This window comes from Momordica charantia, assembly GCF_013281855.1.
Source record: "Momordica charantia cultivar OHB3-1 chromosome 1 unlocalized genomic scaffold, Mcharantia_2.0 BLBB01000001.1, whole genome shotgun sequence".
Classification (NCBI taxonomy): Eukaryota; Viridiplantae; Streptophyta; class Magnoliopsida; order Cucurbitales; family Cucurbitaceae; genus Momordica; species Momordica charantia.
Genome location: NW_028275157.1, coordinates 8,824,833 through 8,846,561, shown reverse-complemented (window position 1 = coordinate 8,846,561; position 21,729 = coordinate 8,824,833). Strand labels below are relative to the sequence as shown.

The following is a 21,729-nucleotide window of genomic DNA, read 5'->3' as shown; positions in this document are numbered from 1 at the left end:
TCAAACTCAGCGACAAAATGTCCAAATCTAACTAAAGAAACATTTAACACAGCCAAAAGAACTAATAACCAAAAAAATTAAGATCATCCAACCACAAGAAATGCACCAATTATTCCAATCTAAGGTTAAATGTGATGAAAACGACAGTTTATGAGTTAAAGCTGACTCCCTGAATTAAGTAGAGTTAAAGAAAATGAATATTTTAAAAAATGTTTTATCAAATAAACATATATTTGCTTTACCCTTAAGAGCTTCAGGTTTAACAGACAACTCCCATAGGTAGCCCTTTCTTCTGTTAGCTGCACGATTAGCCTCTGCAACAATCCTTGCAACTACTGTTTGTCCAACCCTGAAGTTACTAAATGGAGCTTCTGAAGTTTCATCATGCTCATTACTTACCTGTGCGCAGCACTGGTCAAAGATTGTAGAACATGATAATCATCAAATAGCAAAAGATTGCACATACAGGTCTGAACATTGCTGGAAAATAAATTCACTAACTTACCTCTGTGACATGAACTCGTCCACGTAACCCAACTCCAAATTTCAATCTCATTTCAAGAGGCTGAATATCAGTGATCTGGAAACCATTACATCAAATAAGAAAGTCTACTATATACAATTTGTCAATTTCCTTAACTTGATTTGGACGCTTGCATTACTAATTGATGAACTGAGAATGAGGTCCCAAAAGTTCAAGCAAACGTAAAGACTGGAGAAAAACACCTACCTCTGCATGAACAAGAGATCCCACTTCACATGAAGAGTTCTTTTTCGATCGTTTGGAACCAGGAGTAACAATGGCCTCGCTTATTGACTTCAGAAGCAGAAGCAGCCTTCCAAATGTTGAGGGACACGGAAGAGCCGCAACAGAAGCAACAACGCTGCATTGATTTCGTGTTGAAAACCACTTGTAAGATTATACAGATACGAGTGCAATGCTAAATGACTAATATTTTAACTAGCCCAGTACTAAGAACCCCCAATAACTAGACCATGGTAAAACCCGAGAGCAGGGGAAAGAAAACCATTGTCCCCGACTCCCAACTCTCCAAATGCCGAAGACAATATGACAGAAAAAATGTCATCAGAGCACAGGAAAGAAAACCATGGTCCCCAGACTCCCAACATTTTTTTTTTTTTGGTGAAAGGTGGAAAAATAACATACTGTTTTTACCTTTGTCCGATTGTAAATTGTTTCTGAGGAAACCTTTGGGTATTGTAATCATATGTAGATGCATAACCTATAGTATAGCCATACTCTGGCAGTGAAAGAACCTATAATGACGTAAAATGAAAATGAGAAGACAAGAGTGAAACAACATGCAAATATCATTTCTGCGGTATTTTTTTTCTTTCTTGGAAAAAAAGAGACTAAAAAATAACAACAAAACTTGCCAGATAGTTTTCCTTCACAGCTTCCACTAAAGTCTGCACAGTCTGATTCACCTCTAAATCCTCCAATGCTTCGACCTTCCGTTTCTGGTACCAAAGCATGTATATATATCATAAAGTCAAATCCAAGGGAGAGAGATATTATCACCTCGGAATAATGAGAAATAGTATTAACAGAAAGAATATTAGAACTTGAACAGCTCAATAATAAAAAATAAATAGAAACTAAAATAAAGAATAAAAAAAGGGCTTGTACGACTTCAGATCTCTTGTCAGAAGCACTACAGAAAGGGTAAGGAATATAATTACAGCTCTCTTGTAAGAAGCACAAAAGAAAGAGTAAGAGAGACATAGATATATATATAATTAAAAATGAATATTAGGCTTCACCTTTTTACTAGTTTTCCTGCTAGAATTTTGTCCCTTGCGTTTATCAACTAATTCGGGTTTTAAGGATAAATCCACAAGTCGTTCGGTTCTGGAGACATCAAGAACCGCAGCCTGAATGGTAGAACCCGTTTCCACTGTGGACCCACTTGCTGCACACATTAAATCACAATAATTACTAGCAGTTGTCTATCAAAATCAGCCCGATAATAAAAACATACAATGGAACATACATCCATGGAGTGCAATAAAACCAAAAACATCATGATACTTCTCAAAGCTGATAATAACTCCAATGTCCTTGACCTCTTGAACTTTTCCCTCAACCACACTACCAATTGCAAATTCTTCTGCCCAGTCTGATTCATCCAATGATTGAAGTTTTGCAATCTGTATAAAATCAGGTGAATTCAAAGCAGTCAAGAGTGTAGGCAAATTAGCTGATATGGATAGTACAAATAGAGTATACGTGATATGAAAGGCCTTGAAAGATCAACTGCATGTAATTTGTTCACTATTTCAGACAAGTTTAATGGAAAGCAGAAACCTAACAACAGTAATTACATAGACGACCAATTTAAAAGGACAACTAAACCAAAAGGCAAGACCAGTCAAACATTAAGCTCAAAAAGAACCTGCAAGTGCTTCACGCCAACAACAGAACAAGAATATCATCGTGAGTAACTTTTTTTTTATGAAAAGCGGAGCTTTCAATGAGAAAAATGAGAGAATAAAAAGGGGCATACAAAAAACAGTCAATGAGCCAAACTAAAAGAACGAGCGATGGTATAATTACAAAAAACTACACCGAGGCCCAAAAGGAGACATGAACTGGACAAGGACCCACACCTCCTCCCTTCCTAGATCTCTCTAGCCCTCTAAAAATCCTATGGTTCCAGTCATAGAGTAATTTCCATTGAAAGTTCTGTAGATTCAATCGTCCAATACAATATAAAGGAACATCTCTTTTCAGGTGTACCATGGAATTATGGATGAAATGTCAAGAATATAAGGAAATATTAGGAATTTTGGCAAAACACAAGTGCATAACAAGTGTGTTGACCTGTTACTTGTCAATTTTAACTTTCATGACTTTTCTTGGAATATCTCTCTGCATCAACGTTTCATCCATATTTCTACGGACATAAGTTTAAGTTTGAGAGTTCAACTATTTCATGGATATTAATATCACAATAGATAATAATATTTGTCAACAACATAAACCGTAGTTACCCCCCAACACATGTACCTTCTCTTCGGTCATAAAATATTCCAACATAAAGGAAGCATCAGTTGAAAAACAAGTCGACTGCCTCAAAGAAAGTGTAATTCTACCCGTTTCATTAATCACCTGAAATATTAAAATGGAAATACATATGAGGTATACATAAATACTTTTTGTTCAACTGATGTGTTTACTCGGCCTAAAAAACTCGTCACTTACATCAACTACATTACTACGAACCGATTGTCCAACATAAAATGCTTCATGTAGATCAAATTTTTGATCTTCAATAGCCTGAGAAAGTAAGAATGAATAGATTAAAATTTGAAAGTAACAAAATTCAAATAATATGGATTAAAAATATATCTTCTTTTCAATATCCAAAATTTTACCTTATTACGTGGAGAAAAGCCAGTTAAACGTCCTAGAAAGCGAACAAAACAACCAGTTTCTATAATGTTACAAATGAATCCCTGGTACAGAAAATCGATTGATGGAATCAATTAAAGTTCAGAGTAAGAGCATTCACATCGAAATTACATTGATGTTTGTGACATTTTTGCATGTTTTAGCCACTTACATGGATAACAGAATATCGATTTACTTGACTCGAGTCAGATGGAAGCTGATGAGCCAAATTGATTAGAGACTGTTTTGCAGAGAGGATTAAACTTTCCCCCTCAATATCTGAAATAATCATGGGGAGAAGAATTACCAAAGCAACTTCTAAATCATGATTGAACTTAAAAGGATAAAAAAGCTACAATTTAAAAAAAAAAAAAAACTGTAATTATATTGATAGCAGAGGAAACAACAGAAAATGGTATTAGCCCTAACAATACATCAAAGAGCTTGGAAGTTATACTGATACAATCGTAAATTGGAATAAGTGCCATCAACTTTTACATAAAACAAAACAGAAACAATTTGATGCAACATTTAAAATTCTCCATTCACTTTCCTCCCAAAGGTAGAGCGAAAGGGAGACCCTGGTTTGATATAATGAAGAATTGTAGTTTTTCTCTAAGTTCTTGGTGTTTAAAGTGAGAAAAGGGAACCGTATCAAGTTCTGGACAGACAATTGGATAGAGGACAAAACACCCTCCAAAACTCCTTCCCCAACTTGTTTAATATCACCACAGAAAAGGGAGCATCCAAAACTCCTTCCCCAACTTGTTTAATATCACCACAGAAAAGGGGGCTACAATTGCTGATTGCTGGAATAATTCTGAGAACGATTGGGATCTAGGCTTCAGAAGAGGCCTCGTTGACTGGGAAGTAGAAAGTTGGATGGGTCTGATCCAAGCCGTCGACATAGTGAGCCTCTACTAGGTCTGCTTGTATGAAGATGGTGGAATGTACTCCCCCTTTGAAATCTTCTCTCATTCGCTATTTGGAAGTTTGCCTCTCCAAGAAAGGTCAAGCTGTTCATGTGGTCCTTAGCACACAGAAGCTTGAACACCTATGAGAAGCTTCAAAAGAAGTGCAGAAATTGGTGCTCTCCCCCTCTGTTTGTAGTTTATGTATGACCAACACTGAATCAATTGATCATATCTTCATTCACTGTACGTTCGCGGCTCAATGATGGCTCTTTAACATGGATCTCTTCGGGTTGTCTTTTTGTTTCCCTAATCGTATAGATATTTGGTTTGCCGCGGCACTGCATGGTTAGACTCTTCCTAAAAAAAGCTAAGTTTTTGTGGATATGTGCTTCGAGAGTTCTCCTTTGGCACCTTTGGTTGGAAAGGAACCTTCAGGTCTTCGAAGATAAGTCTTCTTCTTTTGAGATTTTTTGTAGAAATGTACAAAACACTACTACCTCTTGGTGGTGCATCAACTATAGCAAATTCTTTTGTAACTACGACCTTTTCATGCTTTTGTACAATTGGAAAGCGGTTGTTTAGTTCTTTTGGGTGGGGTTTCCTCCACCCCAATCCTTAGGTTGTTCCTTTTGTCTTCCTTTTGGAATATACTAGTTTCTTATCTAAAAAAAATAAAATAAAACTCTCCATTCACTTTACTGGAAAGAGTACTTCAAAAAATATTTAGGAACGTAAATCAATGATCATTGCAATGCATGCATGCTAGTGGTGAAAATAATGTGCTAAGAAGCACAAACATGAACATGCGATGCAGATAAGATACATCAATTCCTAAAATGGTACAACATGACATGCAGGGACATATGTGTACATATTTTGCCACATTTTAAATATTTAATACTTTCAAAGTACATTCAATATCTAGATTTAAACGTTAAAAAGGGGGAAGAAAAATAACCCCCATCTTCCAACTAGAGAAGACAGTAAATTTTGTTCTAGAGCTCTTCAATATCACAACCAAGACTACTCACCCCTCAAAAAGGGTCGAAGTGCTATTCTCCTACTAGAAAAAATGTTCATAACATGAATATAATTAATTATGAACTTACCTTACTGAATCTGATCTTCAGAAATTGAGAGGAAAAATGGAAAGATCTCGTATCTAATGAAAATCGTGTCAACTATGTCAATTTCCATGAGGCTACCTCTTATAAGATTTCAGTGATTACTGAAATATATTTCTGATGGTTGTCATGATTGAGCAATGGATGCAAAAAGTTAGTCCAATTGGTTTTAACAATTTATATTTTGATGTCAATTACTCTGAACTTAATTTAAGAAGCATGTCAATAGATATTTCTACCGACAACGACACAATCGAATATCAATTACTCAAGAATTACTAACATAGACTTGAAAGGGATGACATAGGTCTTGTATAGAAGTGTGCTACTTGAAAGGCTGCAACAGAATACTGGAATCTAAATGCCATCGACTATTCCTGTACCAATTTATTTTTTCAACATAGAAACAATCTTTTTATTGATATATTAAAATGGAGCAAATTTCTCAAGGAAACAAGCTCCCAAAGAGAGCAGAAAACAAAAAGAACAAACGAGAAACTGAAACGATACAGAAGTAAACAACTGAGATGAAAGCTGCATCTGAAAACCTGAACAAAAAGAAAACCATAAAAGACTTGAGATCCTTTCTACAAAACCAACCCAATCTTTAGAGATTGTTATCATCATGCTGGACCATTTGCCTACCAATTTGAAAGATGGACCCGTTGATTTTGAACCTAGAACCTTTTTTCATAAGAAAAAATGGGAAGGCCCCCTCCCAAAGAAACTAGTATAGCAAGGCCTTCAATCTTCATCGATAAGCTGTAGTGACAAAAGAATTTTTTTTTTAAGAAACAACTTCATTGATGTATGAAATTACAAAAAGCCCGTCAGTGGATTACATAAGACAATTCCAATTAGTCAAGGGAAGTGTAGCTATAGTGATGAAGAATAGGTGAGCTTTTACACCAAGTGACAACTTTATAAACTATAGCATCAAAAAAACGCTCAAAAGATTGTAGCTTGTCTTTGAAGGTCCTTTGATTTCTTTCACCCCATGTAGTCTAGAGAAAAGCTCAAATAAAATTCGTCCAAAGCTTTTCCTTTTCATTTTTCAAAGGGTGCCCGACAAGAGTGGCCTCAAGGAGAAGTTGGGGGTCATTAGGCAAGGCTGTGGACCAACCAAAAGCGTTGAGGATGGTCCTCCAAAAAACAATAGCAAAAGTGCAGGTGGTAAAGAGATGTTGTTGAAACTCCAAGCTGGCCTTGCAGATGATGCACCACTGAGGAGAAGTAGCCATGTAGGGAAGTCTTCTTTGGAGCTTGTCACTGGTGTTGATGGCATGGTGACTAAGCTCCCAAATAAAAAAAATTCACCTTTTTTGGGCACTTGTCCTTCCAGATAGCGTTGTAGAGACTAATTCCGGGTGTTTGGTTGCTGTGTGAAAGATCCCTAGTGAGTAAGCTGGTGGAAGAAGAGCCATTCGCCTCCAATTTCCAAAATAGGACATCTCTTTCGGCAGTCAATTGCACCTATGTGAGCTAAAAACTAACGACTGCCCATTCATTTATTTCATCATCTTTAAGATCCCGCCTTAAGCCCAAATTCTAACAAGATGATGTATCAGTAAGCTGGTAGGTTTGTTTTAGGGGCACGCCATTCAACCAAGGGTGATTCCAAAAAGATATGTTCCTACCATTGCCGATTTTATAGGCCACCAATCAAAAATCAGATTCTGTATCTTTACGATGGCTTTCCATGAACTTTTAGCAGCATTGTGAGATGTAGAGATGGGTTTCAGGTTCCATGAGGCTTTACCATATTTAGCCCCGATTGTGACAAAAGAATTTTCTATCATTAGAACATCAAGAAGAAGAGGTGATTCAAGATTCTTTGATTTCTTTCTGTATGACTGGAAGGCTCTGATTCAGTTTGTTTGGGGGGTGATCTCCACCCCTGCCTCTAGGCTGTCTCTTGCTTCTCTCTTTTGAACGAATCTATTCCATGTTTCTTATTAAAAAAAATATAAAAAAGTAATAAAAAATAAAAAAATCTCCAAAGGGATCTAGCAACACAGCTTCATAGCACCTTTGATTTTCCATCAAGAAGAATAGGTAATTCAAGATTCTTTGATTTCTTTCTATATGAATTCCCCAAAGAAGGGCTCTACCAACACAGACTCGTAGCACCTTTGATTTCCTTTTAAGGTCCACCCGTTAAGAGACTCCATCCATTCTTCTACTGATCTGGACCAGCAACTTAAAACACCAACTTCGTGCATAAAAAAGAGCCCCAACCCATGGAAGCAAAAGGACTGTAGAGGAATAGATGGTCTAAACTTTCCCCATTCTTTAAACAACGGCAGCACACCAAAGGGGAAATGGCCAAATTGCCTAGTTTATAAAAAGAATACAATGTTGAAAGATATAAACTCTCGAGAGAGTGATACAAAACAAAAATAAAGAAATGAAACGAAATTTTTCTTGGGAAGAAACAATTTCATTGATGAAATGAAAATAGATACAAAAAATGGAAGCCCGTGAAGGGTTTACAAAAACGCCCCCCAATTGGCTAGCACAGAAGCAATACAATAATGATGAAAAAGAGGGAAGCATTTACACCAAGAGATAACCAAAAGAACCATAGATTCAAAAGTGCGGTGAGGGGGTGTTCTTTGTCTTGGAAGGTCCTGTAGTTTTTTTCCATCCAAATGGACCAGAACATAGCACAAATCAAATGCAACCAAAGCAGCTTTTTCTCCTTTGTGAAAGGATGTCCTGTGAGAGTGAGAGTCAACAGAGTGTGCATATCCGAGGGGAGAGCTACTGACCAGTCAAAGAGTGACAATTTGCTCCACAAGCTGTTGGCAAAATCGCATGTGACAAACACATGCCCAGTGGACTCACTCTTTTGTTTACAAAAGACGCACCAGTGAGGAGAGATGGCCATGTACGGCATCCTTCTTTGCAGCTTAAAGGGAGATAAAAACTTCCCAAGAACATATAATACTGGGAGAATAATTTTGAAAAGATTAGAAAGTGAACACTGAGCTTAAATTCTGCTAGCTCATAACATTCTAGCCAATATTCTCTCTTGTCAAACCAAATTTTATATGCAATGGCTTTGACCAAGGTGATCCAAATTAAACGGGAAAGGACCATGAAGAAGCTACAGCAATGGAAACTGCTGAAAAAACCCAACGTAGATCATTAATTGGAATAACTTCCCCCAACATCTTTTGGCAAATGAACAGTGGAAAAAAGATGGTCTTGAAAATCACAGCTTGCAAAACACAGAGCACAAAAAGATGGCCGTGAGCATTTAACAAAGAAAGGCTTTAACTTTCTTGGGGATATTAAAATTAATCAAGGGGGTCTAAGCTTGTAAAAGTAGACTTTATTATCAAACGGCTCGAACTGTCTGGGGACCAACCAACTCCATCTGTTCCAAGCTGTCAGAGAATCAGCTTCAGCCTCACAGCAGACTACGTCATTGGAGTAAGAGTTCCACTGCATCAGCTTCATTGATACAACGTGGTTTCTTTTTCAAGAAGTAAGATTCCATCGGACAAGGTGCTTCAAAGAACCACTGGACTTATCTTCCCGCAAAAAAATCTTAATATTACTTTCAATTTGCTTGCAAACCTAAGTGACTATTCCCCAACGAATTGGAAAGATTGATTCACTGAACATTCCCTCCACTAATTAGGATAGCACAATGATAGGACTTGAGATGAATTACTATAATTATATAGCATATAAGAGAAGATTACAATCTAGCCATACATGTGAGAGGTCTAACACTCCCATTTTTAGAATTTTAGAATTTGAGAGGTCTGCAACTCACTATTCTAGTTCCATAATTGTGACTTCCATATTCCAAGTACCCCTAGTCCCCTAACTTACTAATGAAAAATATGGCCGCCAAATATCCTAAATATCTCGAACATTTCCCTAGCTAGTGAATTTTTTAAAATAAGAAACTTAAAACTTGAATTTGCAATTAATGTGAAATAATTAAATTACCTAGTACAATGAGTTTATCCAGTTGATATCCAGGCTTCAAAACAGACTTCATCAAAGCAGCATGCACTGCAAGTAAAGTATCGCCGATGAAGAAATTACACAAAACATAACATCCATAAAGAAAGGAGAAACATTCGAGCATGATTAAGCAAAGGCAAATATATACCCTGATGATCTGACAAATGTTCAGTGGATATCCTTCCCCTCGAGTAACTGGTTCTATTAATATAAAATGTTACGTGGGTCTGGGTTATTTCATCAACCACACCCGAAACAATAGAACCCAATTCAACCTTTTCATCTCCAGAAACCCTGTAATTGAGTTCTCCAATGATATTGACAAAGGTCAGAACTTTTATTACATGCAATAACTAACTCACCAAAACTTTGTTCCAGTGTAGAAAATCATAAGCGAGACTAACTTTTTCTTTTACAAGATGGCTAATAACTTTTTTTTTATATTTAGGATTTTTTTTCCGAATGATATTGACAAAGATAACTAATAACTGTTGTCAATCTATTTTGTTTTTCCCATTTCCTAGTAGTTCCCCATTCACATAAAATCCGGTTTTTTTTTATCATGATGGATATTTCACTTACCTACTTGTAGGTTTTGGTAAGGAAAGAGAAACTTTATAGAAACCAGCATTCCAATTAGAGGCTGAAACAGTACATGACCACAAAATTAACAAAAGAATCGTACTTATTGGTTCATTTACCTACTTCTAAAGTTGCAGAGACATTTATTAGTGTCTATCCTCAAGTTCAAGATATAGCAATGAAATGACCACACCCATCTGGATATGAGGTAAATAGAATCAAACCTTGCAGGCTTCATTACAAAACTAAGGCTTATACGCTTGGAGGAAGGAACAGAGCTTGTTATTCTACATTTGATGACTTGCCCGATATGATATGTTGAACTTGGATCAGAACCAGATTCTATTCCGAGTTCAAATCTGAATAATAATAAAAAAGTTTAGATATATCATTACAAGCCAACAATACATAACTTCCACATAGAGAAGCGGCAAAATAACTGTATACATGAATTTGCAACACGAGAATGTAAAGAGAATCCTCTCCAAAAAATGTAAAGATAAATCTAATAGCATTAGTAATTTTCATTCCTCATTATAAATTCAAGCAAACTTATGAAGTTGCTACATAAGTTTGTTTCTTGTAAAAATAAAAATAAAAATAAACTTGAAGTTGCTACAAACAAAAGGACGGAGAAAAGAATAATAATTTATACACCTAGAATGTCCCGTGAGTCAACTGGGACAAAAAGAATATGGGAGCAACTTAATTTCTATCTTGTAAGTAAGTAGAAATGGAGAAGATGAACAAAGTAAAGTTCAGGATAGCCACGTCTGAAAACAAAATACTACATCAAATATATTTGGAAGATGGGTATTACTTATTCACCTAGAATGTCCCGTGAGTCAACTGGGACAAAAAGAATATGGGAGCAACTTAATTTCTATCTTGTAAGTAAGTAGAAATGGAGAAGATGAACAAAGTAAAGTTCAGGATAGCCACGTCTGAAAACAAAATACTACATCAAATATATTTGGAAGATGGGTATTACTTATTCACAGCCAGAAATGCAATGGCAGTATTTGTTACTACAATAAACAAATCTCATGAACGAGCTAAATATAGTTATAGACCAAACTCAGAATGATAACCAGTTCAAAAGCTATATGGATGCAGCAACAGACTTGCCTCGGAGCAAAACCTTGAACACCATTGTAAAACCTGACAAAGCAACCATGTTTTTCAATCTTCGTTATCCAGCCATGGGTCACTAATCCCGCGATAGCATCAGCATACGAACTAAGAACTTCCAGTTTTGATTTTACCTGTAAATTGGCAAGCATATATCAGAAAACTAACTAAATAGATACTGACATGCAAATGAAAAGCCTGAAGGGTACCTCACTTCAAAGTAGTTAGTACTAAAATGAGTAGAACATAATAATTAAAACTTTTGTTAATGATAAAGCCTACATATTGGAACTCCCCAAGAATGTTCAAAAATGAGAATACAAGTCATAGAACTTCTTTTTTTTTATATCCGTGAGTATCCGAGCCATCTTGCGCACACCTCGACTAATCTCACGAGACAACCGTCTGACCCTAATACATTTGGTTGCCAAGGTAACTCGTAGGATATCCTAGGTAGGTGGCCACCATGGTTTGAATTCATTTCCTCTAAGCCCTTTGCTATTTACATTGCTCTTATTGACAACTAGGCCACACCATGATGGTATCTAGAACATATTTATAGATTGCCAAAGTCATGACTCACGGAACATATTGAAACTCCCCAATGACGGGCTATAAAAATGCCTCATACTGTCACAATTATAGTTTACCATCTCTTTTGTCCATTGGAAGTGTTTCTTGTAGCATCCCTTGGAGTGTTTCTTCCCCATCTATCGTATTCATATTTCATACCATCTATGAAATGTATCTTATAAAAGAAAAAAGAGGGGCAAGCTAATTAACAATTGAGTAAATCAACTGAAGCTAATTAACAAGCTGTAAACTATTTGATTAATTGTTATGAACAGCAATTTAACTAACTGAACAGCACGTAAAGTACAATAATAGCCTAGACCACTATAAGTATAACACCCCGTACCTTTTTATATGATACTCTAGCAGTTTAAATTGCATTACTACATAATTTTTTTTTTTTAATTTCCTTGATTGATATGATTTCTATTAACTTCGACTTTTTTTAATATTCAAAAGAGTTCTTGGTTAATTAAATATGTTTTATTTAAATTAAGGAGTTAAATTAAAAGTAATTAGATGAAGAAAAAAAAGGTAAATTTCCAAAGTAAAAAAAAAACAAATATAGACAAATTTAAAGCAAGCTGGCATGAATACCCTTTTTTAAGAAAAGAGAAATTTGACTTTTTTTAAACAAGAAACAAGCTTTTCATTAATAATATGAAAAGGACGGAAAAGTTCAAGGATACAAGCTCCCAAAGGAAGCGAAAAATAAGAAAAGCAACCAAACGTACGAACCAAAATACAAGGAAATAGACGAGATCTAAAGCCCATGAAATATCAAAAAGCTAGAAGTACAACAAAGCTTGCCAAACCAAAAGGACGGTCTATTGAGGAGGAAAAAATTGCATGCTGAGGAAGAAACCAAACAACCGCTTAACATATACTGGCCGCTAGAATGAAGAAGCAAAGAAACTCAAACCTCCCTTCGCAAAGAAAAGACAAGAAAACCAAATGATCTGAACCCTCAAAACTTGTTGCAGAGTGGAACCAACCAAAAATCTGATAGCCTAAATTAAAGTCTATCTATTCGGTGATTGGAACTAAAGTAAGGCCTACATCTTCAAAAAATTTAAGAAGACTTTAATTATCAGCGCAAGAAGCCTTTTCGACAACCAAAAGGCTATTTCTGAGAAGGAGTATCTATTTTGCCAGAAGAGCGTAAAGGGTCTTGATCTTCTGCAAAAAAAGCAAATTAAAATCTTCTGTAAGGGAACCCTCTAATAAATCTTCATTAACACCCTCTTGATCTTCCAAAAGTCCTGTTGAATCCTGACTACTGACAAATCATTAACATTGAAATCTTCATCATAATCAGACAAATCGTTAACCTTGAACTGTTTATTTGACTACTCACTTGTTGAATTAATGATAGTATGGCTTAGAGGTGAATGACCCTTCTGGATCCCTCTTCTTTCCTTCACTAACCTCGGTGAGTACTTCTTTCTTTTCGAATAAAAAAAGGAAGAGGAGGAAGAAATTTCTTTGGCGGCAGTAAATCAGGGTTAAATCTAAGGCTGCTATCAACCATATCGTCAGTTGTCTTGGTTGTTATCACCCTCCAAAGGTTGAGATTCTTTACTTTGTTCATTTCCTTGGTCACGAGACTCAGTGATGTAGTTATAGTTCCCTTTTTGGCTGCCCTCATCTCTTATTAGTCATAAGCTTGTTCACGTGACTTATAGGTTGTGATTTTTTTACGTTTTCCTTTTACTGCTTAGTAATTATAAGTTACTGTTAGTTCAAAATCCTCTATATATAGGCTTCTCATTCATTAATAAGAGGTAGATTGAATCATTCTTAAAACTTTTGTCCAAGATTCCATCACTCAGCAAAATGTTTTCTAAAATACGAACAACTGATGGGCTACCCTCTGGGTCTTCATTTTTTCTTCAATCGGATGAGAACCCTTGAAGAGGCTCGTCATCTGACAATATCAAATGAAGTCTTTGAATATCAAACACATTTGAAGATCTTGCAACCAACATCGGAGATAAAACTTTGTTGTTTCTCATGACTCTCAACCTCCTTCACACGAACTATAAAGCTGTCGAACTGTGTGTTAATTTCTATTAATGCAAATAAGAAACAACATATATTCTCTTCCAATTCACCTGAATCAAAGCTTCTGAGCAATCCAAAGAGATTTAGGGTAAATCTTCTTTAAACCATCAAGCTGAATTCCAATTGCCTCTAAGCATTACTTGTTCCAAAACTTTAAAGGCAAGTCACAAATCCTTACCCAACCTCCAAAGCATTCCCCACCACTTCCTTACTACAGTGTTCTTCAAAACACCATCTCTCTAGCTTTATATAGAACTCTCCTACCTTTTCACCATGAGCCATTTACAAACTCTGAGTTTAACGATCTTCCATCCTCAAACCTTAAAAGCCCTTTATCTGCCATAAATGGGTCAATCTGACACTCTTGAGAGAACTTTTCTTTTACAGCCACTACGATATCCTTCCAACTGTCCGAGGTACTGAATTTCGAGATGACCATGATGTTTTCCCAATCTATCTTCAAGACCTCAAAATCCTTTCTAACCCAATATTGCTTTAAAGGACTCTCAGAGGAAACCTCCTTATTTTCCATCAATAAAGTGTCCATGCTACCTTGTACTGCAAATTTACCTTTTAGGGGTTCGGTGTGGGAAGGCCCGAAAACACCTTGTTGATGGCCTTTCATAGTTGAGCGGAAAAAAAAAAGACCCTTCAGCATATCCCAGAAGGCTAACCAACCAGTTTTCCTTAGACCTGCATAAATAACGAGCTTTCTTCTTCCCTCAGTTGAAGGCCAGACCATGCATTCAATACTACTCCTAAAGTTACCTCCAAGTTTCATCAATCTACAAGTACCAAATTCAATTTTTTCATGTGCAACTAGTAGTCGTGCTCTGGTAAATGCAGTAAATCAACCAAGGAGAGTAATAGCAAGTAGAAGCGACATATTTGCGGGGAGAGTGAGCGACCAGCAAAAGAAGGGCAAGTGATGAAGACATGCCCTATGGATTCACTATAAAGTTTGCGAAGAGGACACCAATGAGGAGATAAGGCCATACAAGACATTCATCTCTGGAGCTTGTCGTGCATTTTTAATGCGTGTAGGCTAGTTTCCCAAAGGAAGAAATTAATCTTTCTTTGGATAGGAACCTTTCCAAATTGCTTGGTACAAATCTGATGGAGCAGAATGAGAGATGAGGCTTTGAAGGTCTTCGATGAGCAAGCTTGTGGTAAAAGAGTCATGGGATTCCAACCTCCAAACAATGGTATCCCTAGTCGATGTAGGTCGATCGTCGATGGGAAGATAGGTTGTGTAGAAGAGCTACCAGTTCTACAATCTCTGCATCCTTAAGGTTTCTTCAAAAGTGTATATCCCAAAAGTTGGATTCCGATGACCAGAAATCCTCAGCATGGTCAAATTTCCTCAAATGGAGGGCAAAAGGAATGGTATCGCTAGTCAAAGTTTGAATTGCAAACATTGAATTTCAAATTGAAATCAAATCTAGTGTTTCTGTTATTTTCTTAGCAACCTTTTCATCTTTAGCCGCAGACTTGAAGATTATGATTTTTCTTTTAATTTGTTTTCTATCACTTAAAACCCTTCCTCTCTCTCCTACAAATTCCGGCAAGCTTTCTTTTCTTCCCTCCCTCACGCACACAGTTCCCACTAGTAGCCATTTATTCTTCTTTGTACTACACAACTATCCATCTCCCTAAGACCTCTTCTAAGACCCAAACTCCAATCATATTGCTCCCAATTCCAACACTCTGCCACAGTACAATCTTTCTTTGCATAAAACCGTGGCTCATCTTTGCAATTTCCACCCAAGGCCTTCCTTTTGTAGTCCCGTTTGGAGGGGGGGGGGGACCAACAAAAAATGTTCCTACCATATATGCTTGAAATAACCCGCTTCCACAAATGATTCTCATCTTGGAGGAACCTCTTTTGGAGCAGGGTATTATTCCCCTGTTCATAGGCTCCAATCCCTAACCCACCGTAAACCTGAGGCAGCAACGTTCTATCCCATCTCACAAAGATGACGTGGGGGATGACAACCATTGCCATTCCAAAAGAAATTTCTAACAATCTGCTCCATTTTCGAAATCACTCTTTTTTGGGCTTTAAACACAGAGAAAGCATAAAGAGGGATGCTGTTAAATATTGAGAGAGCCAAAGTAAGCCGACCCCCCTTTGAAAGCAAAAGGTTTCTCCAATTTTCAAGCTTTGCCCTGAATTTTTCAACAATGTGATTCCAGAAAGAGCTCTTTTTGTAGTTACCTCCCAACTGCACACCCAAGTACTTAATGGGGAGAGACTCGGCTCTACAACCAAAAACCGCAGCTTGTTGTAAAAGCACCTCTTTTTCAATGTTGATACCAACCAAGGCAGTCTTCTCCAAATTTAGGGAGAGACCTGCCCCCGCCATGAAAAAGTTTACAAAGGTCCACCATCTCCTTATATTATCACCATCATTCTGACAAAAATAATAGTATCATCAGCGTACTGTAAGTGAGTTACCGGCACTTCATTATGTCCTATCAAAGGACTTCTAAGAAATCTCTTTTCACAACAATAATGAATGGAGCGACTAAGAGAATCACCAAAAATAGTGAAGAGGAAAGGGGAGAGAGGATCTACCTGTCTAATCCCCCTCGCAAGAATCTTCCCTCTTGGTTTGCCATTAACAAGAATGGAGAAGTTTATAGAAGAAATGCAGCCTTTAATCCACATCCTCCATCTTCTACCAAAGCCTTTGTAGTCCATGATGGTGTCTAGATAACCCTAATCAACCTTATCATAGGCCTTCTCAAGATCAAGCTTAAGAAAGAAACCTTTTTTCTTCTTTATCTTTCCAATCAACCTTATGCACTTGTTTTTATTATTTCAATTGTTTATTAAAAGTTATTTATTTATTATTATGTTTTATGAAAATTTTTATAGGATCCCGAATAAAGTTTTTTAATTTTATTTTATAAAGTTATAATATGAAAGAATATTTTGTTTTGTTTTGCTTTTTATTTATTTATTTTGTAAAGGCTTTTTCTTAAATGTTCAAAGCATACATGTAGTAATGTCCCTAGATAGTTTTTGTCTCAAAAAATCGAGTCCTTACAATCACACTTAATCATATTTCACAAGAGATTATTCAAAATCTAACATCTACATGGCAACAACCACTGATTGCAATACATATTCACGCAATCACTTTTTTTGCAATTTTCTTATAATTTTGTACTCCTTCAATAACTTCTTGGATAGAAAAAAGGTCAGTCCATAGGGATAATGATGAAACATCAGGCTTCCTAAATTCTAAAGAAAAATAAACCACATTACGATAACTTCACATACATTTTACAATCCATCTATTGACACTCTCTAGTTCAGCCTTTAGAAGAATGACTAAATTTGAGGTGGTAAGAAAGCTGAATGGGCGATTAGTCAAAGAAAGATATAACTTTCCCTTTTTCGGTTTTAAGATGATAAAGACTTTGGAAGAAACCATATTTAAGAAGCAAAGAAATCATTCCAGATAACACAACGGTACATTGGCATACGAAATAAAAGGAAAATGGTGAAAAAAACTCAACCTATATATACAGCATAATAATTTACTCTTCGTCGGAACACAAACCTATTGGTTAAAATATGAAATCATCTTGGTATTCATCGTAGCACACTATTTATTTATGAGCACGAAAAAAAAATCAAAAGAAAAAATTATGTATCTGAATTAACTGAAATGATGCATCTAAAACACCTGCTAAACTAATAAATGACAACAACCAGAGCAATTACATTTTATATGATTGACTAACAGAGAAAATAGAGACATAAATACAGGTAAGATAAAAAGAATATTAGGGCTAAAAGGAACATACGAGTGACTTCTTGTTTGTAACAGTTATTCTCTTGGACTTGCAACCAAGCACGCGGAAAATGAATTCAGCCCCAACCTACATATTGACGTGGCAACAGAATTTGAAGCTTCCGAACCAAAAAAACACTTTATTGAAACATAGCAGAATAAAAATCAGAACTGTTTCCTATATAAAACAGAGAATGCAGTATACCACATTGACTAACAGAGAAAATGAGACATTAACACTCTCATTTATGAGATTTTTTAGGGTTTCCTTTCAAAAATAAGATATTGATACTAATTGCACCAATTGGATGAGTTTTGTGTTATATCCTTAAGCTTAGGACTTGGCTTTCTTCGCTTTTGTAATTTCAAATCATCTAAAACCATTTTGCATAAGAAACAAGTAATTCATTCATATTAATGAAATATACAGAAATCTTTCAAGGTTACAAAAAAAAAAACTTTAGTATTAGAAGCAATAAAATGAGCATTGTTACAAAACGCATTAGAACCCCAATGAGAAGTACACTAAATAACAGATTCCCAGATAATATTAACCCTATACCGATTTTGAAAAGTTCTTTTTGCCATATGTAACAAAAAAATAGATTTTACTGCATTGGCACGAAGAACCAGATACCAGATTATATTATTTTTTGAATGAAACAGTTTAAAGTAATGACCTTGAATTTTTTTCGAGGTTTAGCAATTTCAAATTCAGACATGTGACATAGAGGACACAGAGCCTTAAGACCACCAGGAAATTGCACGATAGCACCAAAATTATCAACAACAATAACTTTAGCACGTATCAACATCCCAGGCTTCACATCTGAGTAGGAAAACACCGGACCTTCAAAGGCACTGGCCTGCATAATTCAAAAATCAGATCATGTTCTATTAAGAAATGAACACTTATCAAACGGGGCATCTACTTGTAAGTGTAAATAATTGTGAACTGATGCAAAGAAAAAGAAGGAAAGAGGAAGAAATAAAACAAACAAAAAATGCCAAAATTACCTACATACGGCAAAGGTTTAAAGGTACCAATGATTTCATTCAAAGATATAGAACCTCAATGGTGTTTGTTACTAGGAAGCACGGACACTCCATTTTAGGTGGAGTGTCCGTATCGGACGCGTATCGGACGCCGATACGGCCGGATACGTCCCGGACACGTGTCCGACACGCCACGTGGCATGTGCAATTTTTTATTTTTATTTTTTTATTTCAGACACTCCTCGGACACGCGGGGACACGCTGTGAGGGACACGGGACACGGCCCAAACGGCTTGGGCCCAACCTATTTTGAATTAAAAAAAGAAAAAGAGAAAACTTAATAAAACAGAAACCCTCGTGTTCTGTTTTGTGTTCTCCTCACCCTTCCACAGTCAACAAAACCCTAAACCCTACACCAAAGTCCAAAACAACAAAACCCTACCCACCATCCTCCACCATCGACCATCATCGCCACCATTACCGACAACTTCTGCCGCCGTCATCTCCGGCCACTTCTGCTGCCGTCTCCGACCACTTCTTTTTAAATTTAATGTAGGTTGGATAATGGATTTTGTGATGTTAAGTATATTTTGATTTGTTTTTGTTCAATTTGTGTGGTTAATTTATGCAAAAGTATTATATAATCAATTCATATGTATATATTATCTTAAAAAAAATAATAATAATAACGTATCCCCAACGTGTCCGTGTCCTATATTTTTAGAAATTGGCGTATCGCCGTATCCGTGTCCGTGCTTCTTAGGTTTCTTATGTAAACAAGCTTCTTGTTGACCATCTTTAACGACTTTTGTCCATTCTTAAGTAAGATTCAGGAAAATTTTCTGAAGGCGTTTTGTTTCCCGTGTGCTCCTCTACAAAGTTATTATGATTGAATGTGGAAAGTTTTTTTATGTACGGATTTCTACGAAAAGGAAGAGTTCAATGGCATTTAATTCTTTTTACGATTCTTTAGAATATAGAGTTGGAAAGGAATAGAAGAGTATTTTCAAGTGTGGAGATTTCTCACTGAACTAGTCTAATTAGGAACTTTCCTGTTTCTATTACCAGCCATTAAAAATATAATAAATAATAAATAAATAAAATAAAAAATTTTGATAATCGAAAGTCGGAGCTTTTCTCCCCCATTCTTGGGGAACACCCACACCCGCCCCAAGGTCTAGATCTAGGAAACATCAAGGATTTTTGGTATTGAGCTCATCCAAAAGGTTCGAACTTGAGATCTCTAAGTCGGTATGACCAAGAGGCCCCAAGCTCTTGCTTATGGGGCCACCGCTTGGGGACGCCAACCATAAAAATTTGTTTTTGTAGGTTCACTTAACCCATCTTCATTTGAGCATCATTTTTTATAAGGCTGCTTCTGTTTCTCTCTCCCATTTTCAAGTTGGTTTCATATTAAACAATAAAAATAATAAATCAAATGAAATGAAATTTCTGTTTGTTTCTTTTTGTCTAATGGAACTTTTTCTCTTTGCCATGTTTCGTCTTCTTCTCATTCTTTTGTACCTTTTTCCGATATACAGTTATGCATCTTACCAAACAATTCAAACCAATATACTAGTGATTTACGAATATATTAATGATGCATCATTTTTTATAAATTTAATAAGAGACCACAACCTTCAAAGTCCCAATGGCAAGTCCTTCCAAATGTCTAAAGCCAAGAATGCGAACACGAACATGACTCCCCTCTTTAAACTTCTTTTCAATCTTTTTCACGACCTCTTCAGCCATATCAGAGACCTACAGTAGATATAAACTAATTAACTAGAAGGCACTAATAGTACTACACACCTAAAGCTACTAAAGAAGCTTACACTGACGAATGTTGGTGTTGACTCTGGAGAAGAGGTTACTTCAAGAAGCAGTCCTGATCTTCTATCAACCCTAACAACTTTTGCAGAATCATATATATCGCCAATTCTCACATTCTACATTGAAAATGAGACAAAATAAATTCACACATTACAGTGGTAAGTAGTGAGTAGTAAAAAGTAAATGACGAAAAAGACAATGTATCTAGAAGGATAAGGAAATATACAGAAATATGGAGACATTTTGCATGGTTAAAGATATGAACCACTTAACCTTATATATGCATGGCAAAGTGCACAAGGAGATTATAGAGCTTTACGAGACAGATAAATGTTACAAGTTTTGAATCATTTTTATTATTTCAAGAAAACTATGGCCAAAATTATTCACAAAGCAATCATATGTGAAGAACAAAATCAAAGAAATCAATTTAATTCCAAGAACCACTGCAAGAACCAAAAGTAATAGCAATATAAATGTGTCACCTAATTAAATAAATCTCCACTATGTCTGACTGCATGTTTCTACAGTCAGCATCACTAAGTGAAGACTAAATCAAAGATGCTATTTTCATAGTTTCTGATATACAAATAGGAAACATATTAGTACAACATAAACATGTGTGTAAGATAACTACTATGTAAAAAATGGAAAATGATTCGAACACTTGGACACTATTCTGTCGAAAACATACAAGTTTTCTTCTAGACAACCAAAAAAATCTTTTAGGAAAATCAGGCATATGAAATAAGGACTGTACTAAGAAGGTTTCGGTGTTTTCTTGGATAGTCCTTTTTCGGAACCTAAATACCTCTAATGTTCTTCAGAAAAATCTTCCGTTTTTAGCTCTCCATCCATCCATTTGTGTGCTTTGTATGGCACGAGAAGACACTCAAAATCATGCACTGTTTTGGTGTCCTTTTGCAGCAAGCTGCTGGAAGCTTTTGCTTGCTTCCTTCAATCTCCAGTGGGTTTTTTCTGATTCGGCCAGAGGCAATTTAAATCAGCTTCTTAATGGTCCCAACGTCAAGCCTTTAGCTCGGCTTCTATGGTAATTCAGTGAAAGCTTTAATTTATGAATTGTGGTTTGAAAGAAACCAAAGGATCTTCGAAGATAAGAAGAGAGATTGGTTCGACATTCTAGATTCGGCAAAATTTAAAGCTTCCCAGTGGTGTTTGCTCTCGCTATTGTTCAAGACTACTCTCTTACTACAATATCTTCCCCTTGGGAAGCCTTTTTATAGCTTTAGTTGTTTATCTTATGTCTTCTCTTTTCATGCTTCTAATCTTTTTCATTCTTTTGGGAT

At 36.1% G+C, this 21,729-nt stretch overlaps 1 protein-coding gene across 2 annotated transcripts in view; it reads right to left on the bottom strand.

Annotated features, from left to right (window-relative positions):
• The window catches only part of LOC111023013 (RIBOSOMAL RNA PROCESSING 5), a 47,636-nt gene that overhangs the window by 7,360 nt on the left and 18,547 nt on the right, over positions 1-21,729 (bottom strand). The window contains exons 11-29 of one of the 2 annotated variants that reach the window (XM_022300351.2): positions 20,425-20,538; positions 20,228-20,350; positions 18,274-18,459; positions 17,607-17,681; positions 11,148-11,284; positions 10,244-10,378; positions 9,586-9,731; positions 9,420-9,485; positions 3,588-3,694; positions 3,400-3,480; positions 3,227-3,301; positions 3,032-3,133; positions 2,016-2,172; positions 1,786-1,934; positions 1,399-1,482; positions 1,178-1,278; positions 731-884; positions 506-580; positions 243-411 (exon numbers count right to left, since the gene is read on the bottom strand). In XM_022300351.2, coding sequence (XP_022156043.1) covers positions 243-411; positions 506-580; positions 731-884; positions 1,178-1,278; positions 1,399-1,482; positions 1,786-1,934; positions 2,016-2,172; positions 3,032-3,133; positions 3,227-3,301; positions 3,400-3,480; positions 3,588-3,694; positions 9,420-9,485; positions 9,586-9,731; positions 10,244-10,378; positions 11,148-11,284; positions 17,607-17,681; positions 18,274-18,459; positions 20,228-20,350; positions 20,425-20,538 — 2,236 coding nt within the window. The remainder of the gene's footprint in view (positions 1-242; positions 412-505; positions 581-730; positions 885-1,177; positions 1,279-1,398; positions 1,483-1,785; positions 1,935-2,015; positions 2,173-3,031; positions 3,134-3,226; positions 3,302-3,399; positions 3,481-3,587; positions 3,695-9,419; positions 9,486-9,585; positions 9,732-10,243; positions 10,379-11,147; positions 11,285-17,606; positions 17,682-18,273; positions 18,460-20,227; positions 20,351-20,424; positions 20,539-21,729) is intronic. The other variant, XM_022300352.2, reaches the window with a different exon arrangement.